General features: G+C 43.1%; 1 protein-coding gene across 1 annotated transcript in view; it reads left to right on the top strand.

Annotated features, from left to right (window-relative positions):
- RBM27 (RNA binding motif protein 27) overlaps positions 1 to 12570 on the top strand; it is a 59996-nt gene that overhangs the window by 9748 nt on the left and 37678 nt on the right. Inside the window, exons 3-7 of the mRNA XM_033927468.1 lie at positions 2250 to 2416; positions 4917 to 4996; positions 7337 to 7530; positions 9988 to 10248; positions 11698 to 11925. Coding sequence (XP_033783359.1) covers positions 2250 to 2416; positions 4917 to 4996; positions 7337 to 7530; positions 9988 to 10248; positions 11698 to 11925 — 930 coding nt within the window. The remainder of the gene's footprint in view (positions 1 to 2249; positions 2417 to 4916; positions 4997 to 7336; positions 7531 to 9987; positions 10249 to 11697; positions 11926 to 12570) is intronic.

Here is a 12570-nt window from a genome sequence, read left to right as displayed (position 1 = left end):
ATCCAGGTCATGCCTAGTTTTCACGTAAACCAGGGGTTCGACTCCCAGCCTTCACACCTACAGAAGTGAAGAAAGCAGATAGAGTGTTGAAAGTTCTGGATGTGCAAAGGATTTTGATTCATTACTTGGAGGTGATCAACGAGTTCCAGCTGTCTGATCACCTCTTTGCGCTTACAAATGCGGCACGTTGGGGGAGACTGGCATCTAAAGTGACCATATCCAGGTGGATAAGGATGGCCATATCTTCCACCTATATTGGAAGCAGAAAGCAGTTTCCTGTAGCAGTGAAGGCGCACTCCACTCTTAAGTGTCGCGTCATCTTGGGTAGAGTCTAGAGCAGTTTCACCTGCAGAGATTTGCAGGGCGGCCGCTTGATCCGGTCGCCACACATTTCACTAAGTTTTACAACGTGGATACCGCTTTTGGGTCTTCAGTGCTGGCAGCAGGCTCATCTGTCCCTCCCTAGGAACTGGGTACTGCTCTGATAAGTCCTGATGGTCAAGAAGGAAAGATTAGGCTCTTATCTTGCTAATCTTCTTTCTTGTAAATGGGAATGGTAGCCTTGACACCCTCCCTGCTTTCTCCTTCCGACATGCTTTCTTAGTCAGATGTCTTGTTTCTATCGCCTACCCGGTAGGGCCAGAAATTAGGAGTTCACTTCTAAGAACTACAGAACTATCTGGGCAGATGGCAACAGGTAGGTGATTCCTTTTATTTCCACCTTGTTTGTTTCGTTTTGTAGTGGCTTAAAAGCATTGTTTAATGTTTTCTATTTAGAGCAGAACAGACTTATGTAGTTTCGGGAGGTTTCCCCGCACCTGTCTCTTATATTTGCACTCCAGGATTCGCTAGAAGCTTTGGCATCGACTGAGGGGGTGGAGCACGAAAACAAAATAGTGGGCTCTCTACAGCCCTCACGGCTAATGGGGATTTAACCTGCTGGTCAAGACTACCATTCCTGTTTACAAGAAAGAAGAAGATTAGCAAGGTAAGAACCGAATCTTCCCATATCTTCCTCTTTTAGCTTAAAGCATACTTTTGTTCCTTAAAATTATTCACCTGTTTTCCCTATCCTTTTGACTTCTTTTTATAGCCATATTTTTCTCTTTGCCATATCTGGTATCAAGATTACAACACCAGGGGATATAATTTTGAACACTAAAATAGTGCTGCACTTAATATAAGTCAGTCTTCTCTCCAAACCATATACCCAGTGGCATAGTAAGGGAGGGGAGGGGTGCGGTCTTCCTAAGGGTGCAGCACCCTCCATCTCCCCTCCTCCCCAACCCCGCTCTTCTCCTTGCCATTCGCCCCGGTGCTTTCTCTGAAATCACTTCCAGGACCCTCACCAAGGAAGTGACATCAAAGGGCAAGCGGACTCTGACGTGGGCATGCTGCTCACGCCGGAGAAGTTAAAAAGGTACTTGTATTAATATCTGGTTGATTGTAAGTGTTATCTTTGATGATAATTGTATACATATATTTTATAAGCACTGTTCTAGATTTGAAAATCAATAAAGTTGTTTTTTTGTTGGGCTTTTTTTTTTTTAAAAAGAAAGGCTGTTAAGGTATCAATAAAAAAGATTGTAGACGCAAAAAAAAAAGGTGAGAAAGGGAAAGGGGGCAGGTATGGTGGGGGAGGGGGCACCACTCAACCCTTACTTACACAACTGTGTATACCATAGTCATATGCCTACATGAACACAAATCAAGATATCTATGTCATGAACCCTAATGAAATAATGTAAATCCTGGACATGGCCAGGCTCTTCTAAATTGTAAATCACATTGAACTCCTTCTGGGGCATATTAGCGATCCATAAATACTAATGTCATGTAATACAATAGATCCCTAAAATGCTATCGAAAGAGGAAATTGGGTTCCACTAACTTCAGACTTGGGACCTCTTTAATCAAGTTGTGCGGCAAACGCACGGACGCCCTTTAAATCCCTTTTGAGCTTTGGTGCATTTACCGCTGTTCGGCTTGTTAAAAGAGGCCCAGAATGATGCCAGTCCCTGATATTTTGCAGATGACATGCTTCGTATCGGTGCTGCAGAAGAACTTACTTCAGAAGAAATTGTGATAGACTGGACAGAATTAGTGGCGGGCTAGATAGACTTACAGACATTTATCCGCAAACATACTCTATTTAGCTTTGGAAAATGTTTTAATACAATTAGGCTTCTGTTTCCAGTGTAAGAATCTATGAATTTTCACGGTTCTGAAATCTTTCTTTTTATTTATAGAAACTACTGGTTTTGTAGATAAACTTTTTGAAAGTCTGTGTACAAAGAACTACCTTCCTATCCCAGAAACAGTCAAGCAAGAAGCAAAATGTACAATTCAAGTAAAAGAGGAAATTAAAGATGTCGGGCCTTTAAAGCAGCATCTGTGTTTGCCAGCAGCAGGTTTGGTAAGGCAGCAGATTCTGCATTTCTTTGCTCAGATACTCCAAGCTCATATTAAATGCTTAATTCTTTATCGGCCCTCCAGACCGGCACAGAAACTGGTGGGTAATAGCTCACCACGACCAGCAATTGGAGAATGAGACATAAACTTTTGGCTGTAGTATATGTGGGCTGTGCAGTCCCAAGTACAATCAGTCCTGTGCAGTCTTTTCCTGGTTTAGTGTGGGGCTGTAGGACTTTGTTTAAATTGGCCTTCTTGTCTCTGATTGTGGTGCTGGAATGAGCTTGGGGGACCCTTTTGAGGGTCCGTCCAACCTCGGGGGTGCCATACTTGACTGGTCGATTTCCTTCCTCCATGTCCCCCACTCCCCAAATTTTTATTTTTAGAGGTGCCTCAGCTGTAAGCCTTGCCACCACTCTCGGCAAGGCATATAGCTTTGAGAGCCAGTGGGGTCTGTTCAATTGTAAATTAAAGTTGTATTGGAAAAAACAAAAAGTCCTGAGGCAGTGCAGGTCTGAAGGGGAGCTTTCAGTTAAGGTTAATTGACTTATTGTTAACCGGCACTAGTATTTTTTTGTCTTGTAGCGGTTTTCGCAATGCGCACTTTAAAAGGGAAAAAGTGCTCATTGTGCCACAGACACGCGGTCGATGCAGCCGGCATGTACATAATGCATCTGCCGTCGCAAACGGGAATCCTTGCCAGTTTTGGGTACTGGCGAGCAAGTTCCCCTTGCACATGCACCGCAAGTCGGCAGCAGGCAGTATGGAAGCCCGGGCTTCCCCTGTTGCCCACACAGGGATTTCCCCAGCCACTGAAGGTCAGGGAAATAAGATTTCCCTTAACGCCGATAATGTTGAGGACTCCCTTTTCACGGCTGCCAGCTTCCCTGCTTTAACAGCTGGGTCCGCTGCAGGCCTTGGGGTAGTCTTTTTTGGCAGGTTTTTTGCTGGGAAGCTCTGCCATCTTGTCTGCAGCCTCAGGTGACCTTCCCCCTGTCTATAGGAGCAGGTTTCTGCTGGGTCTCCTGCCTTGGCAGCGAGTCCTGCTTTGCCACCAGGGGAGTTTTCCCCAGATTTTGTTTTATTTGCAGGCAGCCAGGGGTCCTGTTCCTTCCCCGAGGATCTTGTTTTTTGGGGGAAGGCTTTTGCCTTCCACGTCTACCCCCGCTTGGCCCCCTTCAACGTCGGCCCCAGATGCATCCCCCCCATCTTCATCCAAGCGGCTGCGGGTCTCGTGGGATGAGGATTTTTTCTTTGGGGAGGTGTTTTCTCCTGATGAGGACTTGGACCCCTTGGTGGACCCCCCAAGATCCTCTTGGGGAACAGATGGCACTTGTGTGTGTTTTTCAGAGTCTGGCTGGCGAGGTTGCATTGGTGGCAGTCCGCAGCAGAACGCCTTTACAGAGCAACTCTGGGAGAAGCCACCAAACCATGCTGGCCCAAGCCTCCAGATTCCAGGGAAGACAGGTCTGTAAAGCATCCCTGTGTGGAGCCAGCGAGAGAGTAAGGCATGCTGGATAGGATTCATGTGCGCCCTTGCCCAAGGAACCACATCCAACATGGCAGCCATGGACCCCAGGAAAAGACTGCGCAGAGCCATTATGTGCATTGGAAACTAAAATACTTAAATGCTAAGCCAGTTAATCTTCCTCTCTGCTTTCGGTCTTGTGCTTATGCTCAATTTTACCATTAAGACCTTTGAATACACATTTCAGAGGACAGCCGTTTGGCAGCTACCACTAATAGCAAACTCTATAAGATCCTTCTTCCTTAAAAAAAGGGTGGATCATTAATCTCATATCTGATTAATAACTGTGTCAGGGACTCAATGCATTTATGAGACTAGAGCGCTGCCTGGCTGCTGTGAGCAGAGAGATGAATGTTTTCATTGTGGATTTCCAATTCAACTCTAGAATCCACTTTTACCAAGGGTTAATCAAACTCTTCCACATAAAAGCAAAAATATCAGTGGAGAAGTAGCCAAGTAGTTAGAGGCCAGTTTAAATCAGTTGCTGTTAGAGAATGACACGGGGACAAATTTTTCCCTGTCCCCACAGGAACTCATTTTCCCGTCCCGGCGAGTTCTTTTCCTGTCCCATTCCTGCAAGCTCCGTCCTCATCTGCATAGCCTTGGATACTTTAAAATCATAAGTGTTCGAGGCTTGTGCGGTTAAGGCAGAGCTTACAGGAATAGGACAGGGACAGCAACAAAACTCACAGGGACAGGACAGAGAAACTGAGTTAAAATTTGTCCCCGTGTCATTCTCTAGTTGCTGTTCCTTGTGATCCTAGTCAAGTCATTTAACTCGCTCTTCCCTCAGGTACAAATTTAGGTTGTACACCCTCTGGGGTCAGTGAGATGCTTAATGTGCCTGACGGTGATTCACCTTGAGCTATTTGTTGAAAAAAAGTAGGAGCTAACTCCAAATCTAAACAGATATACTTGATGTTTTCAGAATTGTGTCAGCTTGCAGGTACTTACATTTTGTTTGCTTGTATTTCAGGAGCTTGTTGAAGAACGAGATGGCAAGAGAAAGAAGTTTCCCAGTCCTCAGAGCAACTCTTTGGACCTAAATGAAAGAAGGTTAGCGCTTTCACTTTAAATTCTGAAACTTTGGCATCTTGCCTTTAGAGCAGTGAATCGCAAACTGTGTGCCGCAGCGAGATTCTGGGTTAAGTCACTCCCAGCATCGGCACCTCTCCTCCCCCACGAACCTCGTCCTGTTTTCCCTGAGCTCATGGCCGTGTCTGGAGGGCCTCCGAGCCTGCACTGATGTCAACACAATGACACAGTGCACATGCGCGGATGCGTTCGACCTTTGCGCATGCTCTGAGGCTCTCCAGACACGACCCCGCGCTCAGGGAAAATGAGACGAGGTTCGTGTGGGGCTGGGGGGTGGGGTGGAGCACACTGCTGGGGGTGAGGCGGGATTGTGGTTGTGCCACAGAAAACATTTGCCCCGTTAATGTGCCGGAGCAAAAAAAAAAGGTTTGTGGGACACTATTCTAGATCAGTGGTCCCCAACCCTATCCTGAAGGACCACCAGGCCAATCGGGTTTTCAGGCTAGCCCTAATGAATATGCATGAGAGAGATTTGCATATAATGGAAATGACAGGCATGCAAATCTGCTCCATGCATATTCATTAGGACTAGCCTGAAAACCCGATTGACCTGGTGGTCCTCCAGGACAGGGTTGGGGACCACTGCTCTAGAAGATGCTAATCTCATACACACAAGCTCCTGTGTACCTTAAAAATAAGATGGGCAGATTGCCAGAGCCCTCTTAAGTCAGTACACCGACAAATGAGAGCAGGTCGACTCCTCAGGCCCCATCCCTTGGGAGGGGCTTGAGGCGACTCAAGGGACGGGACCTGAGGAGTGTCAGCAAATCAGGGCCTTCGTGTTAGGATAATGTTTATATTATTATTAGGGTTCCCATAATCATGATGTAAGCCTTACCCTAACTCTAGATAGCAAGTGAATTTGGTACTGCGTGAATAATGTAGAGAAGAATACCAAGTGGTGATCTGCAACCCACTGAATGAGGCTTTTATAAACACTTACCAAGGGAAGGAACAGAAAAATATTCAACCTCAGCTTGATTTGAATGAAATATCTGCGATACTAGAAGAATCTATCACCGAGTCTACTTTAAGGCCAACACTATTAATATCATTTGTCTTCCAACAAGACCTGGACTCATTTATGAAATTATACTTTAAATTTTCAAAAAGTTTATTTTATGGTAAAAGGATATGAGCATATTTAGTTATGACTAAAATTGCCCAGAAGAGAAGGAAACAATTTTTGTCCTTCAGGCATGAGGTTATATCTTTGGGAGCAACTTTCCTTCTAGCTTATCCTTGTAAGTGTATAGTGAAATATGCTCAACATACATATGTATTTTTTCTGCCAGATCAACTAAAATCTTTTCTGGATCTGAAAAAGATAGTTTGATAGAGTCGACACTAGTCTAAGGAATATTGAGCAAACTTGCGTTAAGGCCTTTCCTTTTTATGTTTTCTTTATGTTGGCTTTAACTCCCCCTCCATTATTGGGGTCTAAGGAAGCGATTATAATTACCTCAAATATTAATGATTTAATGTTATATTTTAACTCTATTCAGCTGTATTGCTTTAACAAGAAGTTTGTTTCTGAAAAATGATAAATAAATAAATAAACACTTACCTCTTCCAGTCCGAATTAGCATGTCCAAATCGTGGATTGTTTTTGAGCAACTGAAAGAATCTGTTTTTGGCATTAGAAGTTGTATTTTGTTCAAAAAGTAAATCGGTAGCACTAGGTTTAGTAAGTTTAGGGTTACCGTATGGCTCCAGAAAAAGGAGGACAGATCGAGACACCAGGTTTTACATCCATTTCTTTCAGTTGAAGTAACACCCGGATGTAGCTGGTTTTAAGAAAGGTTTGGACAAGTTCCTGGAGGAAAAGTCCAAAGTCTTATTGAGAAAGACATGGGGGAAGCCACTGCTTGCCCTGAATCGATAGCATGGAATGTTGCTACTCCTTGGGTTTTGGCCAAAGTACTCGTGACCTGGATTGGTCACCATGAGAACGGGCTACTGGGCTTGATGGACCATTGGTCTGACCCAGTAAGGCTATTCTTATGTTCTGGAGCCATATAGTAACCCTAAGTAAGTTGTCATCTTAGCATAGCATAATTCCCAGCATATAATAAGGCTTTTGCAAGGCAGAACTTCAGTTGATTTTCTGGCATGCTGACCTTCAGTATGTAATACAGTCCTATCTGTTCCATGAGAGTCTGATCATCACTATCCATGAGGATGCCTTGGATTTTTAAATTCAGGCCTCGTAGTGCTCTCATCATTGCTTCCAGGTCACTGGGACTATCTGGGGCACGGGTTTCCATTTCACGATCATTATTCTTTTTATATTTACTTTAGGACGCGTGAAAGAAAGAGGGACGATGGCAAGTGGCGAGAATATGACCGCTATCACGACAGGAACGATATATACAGAGAGAAATACGATTGGCGGAGAGGCAAAAGCAAAAGTCCTGTAAAAAGCAAACCCATGAGTCGGAGTCGAAGCCGTAGTAGGGGCAGAAGCCGAGATCAGGATCCAAACAGAAACAGAGGTGAATAACTGAAAGCTCTCATGTATTGCATTTGTGTGAGGGTGAATGGTGAAGATTAGAGAATGACACGATGGCAGTTACCCATGGGTAGCTGCGGGTAACCTGCCGAAACGATGGGGGAGAAAAGTGCTCACTGCGGGCACGGGGACAAGGCCATCCACTGCCCCGTGGAGTGGTGAATGGCCTTGTCAATGCAGTTAGGGGAGGGAAGGCGCGCGACCCCCCTCCCTCCCCACCTACCTATGGCCAAATCTATCTCCCTCCCCCTTACCTTCGCGGCACTTTAGTAAAGAAACTTACTGAAGCCGGCAAAGCCGGCAAAGCCTGCCTGCCTGCAGTCGCGTGTGTGTGGCCGTAGCTTCTCCTATGACTCAGCATCTAACTTTTATAGCATGTGTCTGTAAAGGGGGTGTGGCCAAGGGTGCTTCAAAAAATTGTATATAGATTTATTAACTGCCTTTATGAAGAGATTCGCCCACGGCAGTGTAGAGCAGGAATAATCTATATATATAAAATCTGATGTATCTGTGTGTGTATGTATGTACGTACCAGCATAACTCTGAAACGCATGGACAGATTTTAACCAAAATTGGTATACATATGACTTTCTATCTGGGGGAAAAATACTGTAGGGGTGGGTAAAAAAAAAGGCCTGTGTGCTGTAATGTATACCCCATACTATACATGTTATAAACTTTGTATTCACTTGATATTAACATTGAAATACAGTAAATATTATAAAATGGAAAGATTGCTTGCAATACAAAAAGGTTATTTTAATAAGTTTAAGGATGTGTGGGGGCCATTAATAAGCTATTATAATGATTAATGATTATTTGTTACTTTTCCTTATGGGATATTAATAGAAGAACGGGTGGTAGGGTGGGTCATGATAATTTAGGAATATATATGAATGTCATAAGATATTATTTTCATGTGGTATATATTAGTTGTATATGAATTTGGGAGGGGGGTGGGGATTAAATCTTCTTGGTGTATGATATTGAAGATTTTTTAAAGTGATGTTGTATTATAATTGATATTTATTGTACACTTGATGTAAGTTATAAAATGAATAAAGAATTAAAAAAAAAAAGAAATACAGTAAATAGAAGCAAATTAAGACAAATAAAGACAAACAACTTAATGTTACAGTTTAATAATTATTATAAATATACGTGGTTGTAAATTTAGAGGAAGATTTTTTTTGTTTTTTTTAAAAACATCCAGGCTTTTCTCATGCCACGTGGCAATGGCAGTGGCTAATAGGAGAAGGAAACTTTATAAGTGTTTCTGTAAATGCTGAGTGTTAACATATTCAGGTAATAAATTAAATGATTCAGAATGAAAAACTTGAAGGCATCTAGCCTCACGGTAATTAAGGGAGCAATGTGTACAGCTGTGTAGTCAAGGGAGCCTGACACACGCACAAAAAAACACCTTCTTTAATTTATTCACAAGTGTATTTCCTTGGCTGCAGTATGCCTCTGGTATTCTCATAATAGCGAGGTTAATAAAATGTTATTGTTCAGAGATGCTTGCAGTCCGTCAGGACGAGAGCTATTGCTGCTTGCTGGTTGGCACAATATGTAATTGCTGGTTTGGAGAAAGATTTGTTTGCTTTTGAGCTGCAATGGATCACTGGTATCCCACCTTTTATTGGTCTTGCCTAAGGGTGGATCAAGTGACTGGAGTGTTTGGCTGGCCAAGTAAAGTATCTTCCATTCCTTTTTTAAAAAAGTTATTCCCAGAATAATGCTTTGTGTGTAATGATCTGTCGTCATTTCTTTAGCAAGGAAGTAAATACCGTGTGGATATATTGATGCAGCTTATGGTATCAGTTGAAAGAATGTCTAAAATATCTGATACCTGATCTGTTTGGGGAGGGGGAGGAGGGATTTAAGTCTGCTGCCATGGCCTGCTTCTTTCTGGTAAGTATTTTGAATTCTGCCCAATGAATTGCTGTTTGGCCTGCATTAATTACAGAGCAACAAAATAAGGACATTCAATCTGTTCAATAAGCTGCTATTTCCAATGATGATGGAGAACAAACTGCTATCAAGTATATTTAATTACCAAACCTCAAACACCCAAGGTACTACTTTTGTATTTTTTCATCCCCTTGCTGGGGCAATGTGTTCATCATCAGTATCGGTAAATTGCCAAATGCACACCATTTTTTTTATTTCTAATTTACTCTTTAATTTCAGGCTCTTTAGTGCTTATCTTTCATGCCCGATCGTTTCACACTTGGTTTCATCAGGGGCTATGCCTCCTTCCGTACATGCACCAATATTTCAGTCAGTGTGACTCCACTTTAAACGTAGAATAACGAGTCTGCCTTGGGTGTTTGAGGTTTGGTAATTAAATATACTTGTTAGCAGTTTGTTCTCCTGCATTAATTACAGCCCGTGTTATGCTTTTAGTTTTTCTTAATCGTTTTCTGTGTTTCACCAGAGCACAGAGAGAGATCAAAGTTCGAGTGTGAGAGGAGCGAGGTGGAGGGTTCCTACATCCCAGTCTCCATGCCACCCAGTAATTCTGCCGAACAGTATTCCTCTGGTGGGCAAGCTATCCCCAGCACTGTGACTGTCATTGCACCTGCTCGTGAGCCTGAGAACACCACGGAGAGCTGGTCTAATTACTACAACAACCACAGTGCTGCCAATTCATTTGTCAGAAAGCCACCACCAAAAAGACGATGTCGAGATTATGATGGTAAACACGATGTTGATCGAGCATGTTTGTATTTTTCCCCCAGCTGAATCATGGCCCTCCTAATTTATGATTGGTTGGTGTTTGGGAAGGAGGGTCATTTTTGGGCCTTCGTAGCCACAAGGTTTTCTCCCAAATTAGCCTCATCTTTCTTGTCCTTCTCCCTCCAAGTACCAGCAGTGATTGAGTGGAAGCGCCCTGACTCCCACTTATAGATGTCTCTCTTGTGTAATGACTAAAACTCTCTTCCCTACAGCTTATATAACATCTTGGAGAATATTGCATAATTTCGGACACAATAAAAGTATATTTAAAGGAGTCGATGATGGCTGTCCAAAAATTTAACAAAAAGGCATGTTTGTCTCCCCCCCCCCCTCGTTAATAAAGAAACATTGAGCTCAAAAATGAGCAAATTGGACCAAAAGTTCTCGAGAAATCATCTCCTCCCCTCCATTCTCTCAAGAATGGCCCAATGCATTTCTATGGGAGCAGGTTTGAGGGCAAATTCAACCCTCTTAAAATTTAACAGCATAGGATAAAAGTTGGCGTTTGGGAAAGACTGGTTAAAAAAAAAAAAAAAGGACACCTCGGATTTGAAAATGGGCCACATCAGACAAAGGGTTCCAGAGAAATAGCCAGCTCATTTCTCTGGGAAAAGCAGTAGACTGGCAATGATGGCAAATCCCAAAGAAAAATGATAATTCAAATTAATTTTTCTTATTGCACACTGAGGGAAAATAATAACAGAAGCCATGTTGGAGGTCCATTCCTTTCTGCCTGTTTTTAATAATTATACATGTTTGCTGTGTATTGTACAGGTACACCACCGATTTTCCAGCACCACTCATTCCAAACCTTTGTCAGATTAATGGTTTTGCCAAACCAACGGTGGTCACTTTTAGAACACACACTAACCCTGGCTCCTTTCCTCCTCTCCCCCTCCATACCTCTTTAAATCTTTGCCGGTGGTGAGCAGTATCTGCAACCTGCTGTTTGCACCGACCTTGGTTGTCCCTGCAATGTCGCTTCTGGTTGCGGGACCAGGAAGTCACGTCAGAAGCAGAGCCTAGGCCAACGCAAGCAGCAGGTTGCTGATGCTGCTTGCCACCAAACTAAAGGAGGTGCTGGACCATCGTTGCCAGAAAATATGCCAGGACTGCCCAAGTCTGGTCCTCGAGATCTACTGGCAGGCCAGGTTTTCAGGATATCCACAATGAATTTTCATGAGAGAGATTTGCTTGCACTGCTTTCTTGGTATGCAAATCTCTCTCTCATGCATATTCAATGTGGATATCCTGAAAACCTGGCCTGCCAGTAGATCTTAAGGACTGGACTTGGGCAGCCCTGAAATAGGCGGTGTTACCTGTATTAAGATCTGTATAGGAAGTGCTAATTAAACTCTAAAACATGTGCTAATTAGCTTTGCAATCCAATTTGTTTTTCCTCCCACAGAGAGAGGTTATTGTGTGCTGGGGGACTTGTGCCAGTTTGATCATGGAAATGACCCTTTGGTAGTAGATGAAGTGTCTTTACCTAGCATCATTCCTTTCCCGCCACCCCCTGGACTTCCACCCCCTAGTATTCTGATGCCCCCCTTGCCTGGGCCAGCTCACAACCTGAGGATGCCAGTTCCACGAGCGCATGGTCAGACTCAGCCTCCCAGTGTTCTTCCTGTACCAAGTAGGTTACAACTTTCCAGTTCCTTTAATTTCTCTTAGCACTTTTTTTTCTGTACATATCTAATAATTCTCTTTAGGACCGTCTCCCAGTTTCTCTTCTCTGTTTAATGCCAGCTGCATTCTGACTAGGTCTCTTTATTTGGGGGGGGGGAGGGACCTGGAGGAAAACAAACCCTTGTTTTTGGCAGCTAGTTTTTGGGCTGAATTGATGCTCATTGAGAGTTTTGTTTTGGTTTTTTGTATTTTGGGGGTCCATTGTTTCCATGAGAAGATAATGGGGACATTTCTAAGAGAGAAGGCAAGAGTTCTGATACAAATGGATGCAGTAAAAGCTATTTGAAGTATGTCTTGAATATGGGTGTTTTAAGTTGTCTATATGTACTTCTTAACACAGGTGGTTGATCTGCAAATGGATTAGTCTCATCTTCTGAAGTTATTCTTATCCAGTTTGTACTTTTGTTCATTTGGTGTGTTTTTAAAAATGCTTTGAGAGAAGGTAAGGGAGCTGTGGTGGAATTTGAACCAGTGAAAGTCAAATCTGCTGGGGAGGTGACAGCCTTGGCACACTTAACACCAGAGCTTCCATTCTGGCCTGTTTCTTAGGATATCAGCATAATTTTTTTTTTTTTTTTTTTTTTACTCTTTG

Source organism: Geotrypetes seraphini, chromosome 18 (assembly GCF_902459505.1).
Source record: "Geotrypetes seraphini chromosome 18, aGeoSer1.1, whole genome shotgun sequence".
Lineage (NCBI taxonomy): Eukaryota > Metazoa > Chordata > Amphibia > Gymnophiona > Dermophiidae > Geotrypetes > Geotrypetes seraphini.
This window is presented reverse-complemented; position numbering and strand designations above follow the sequence as displayed.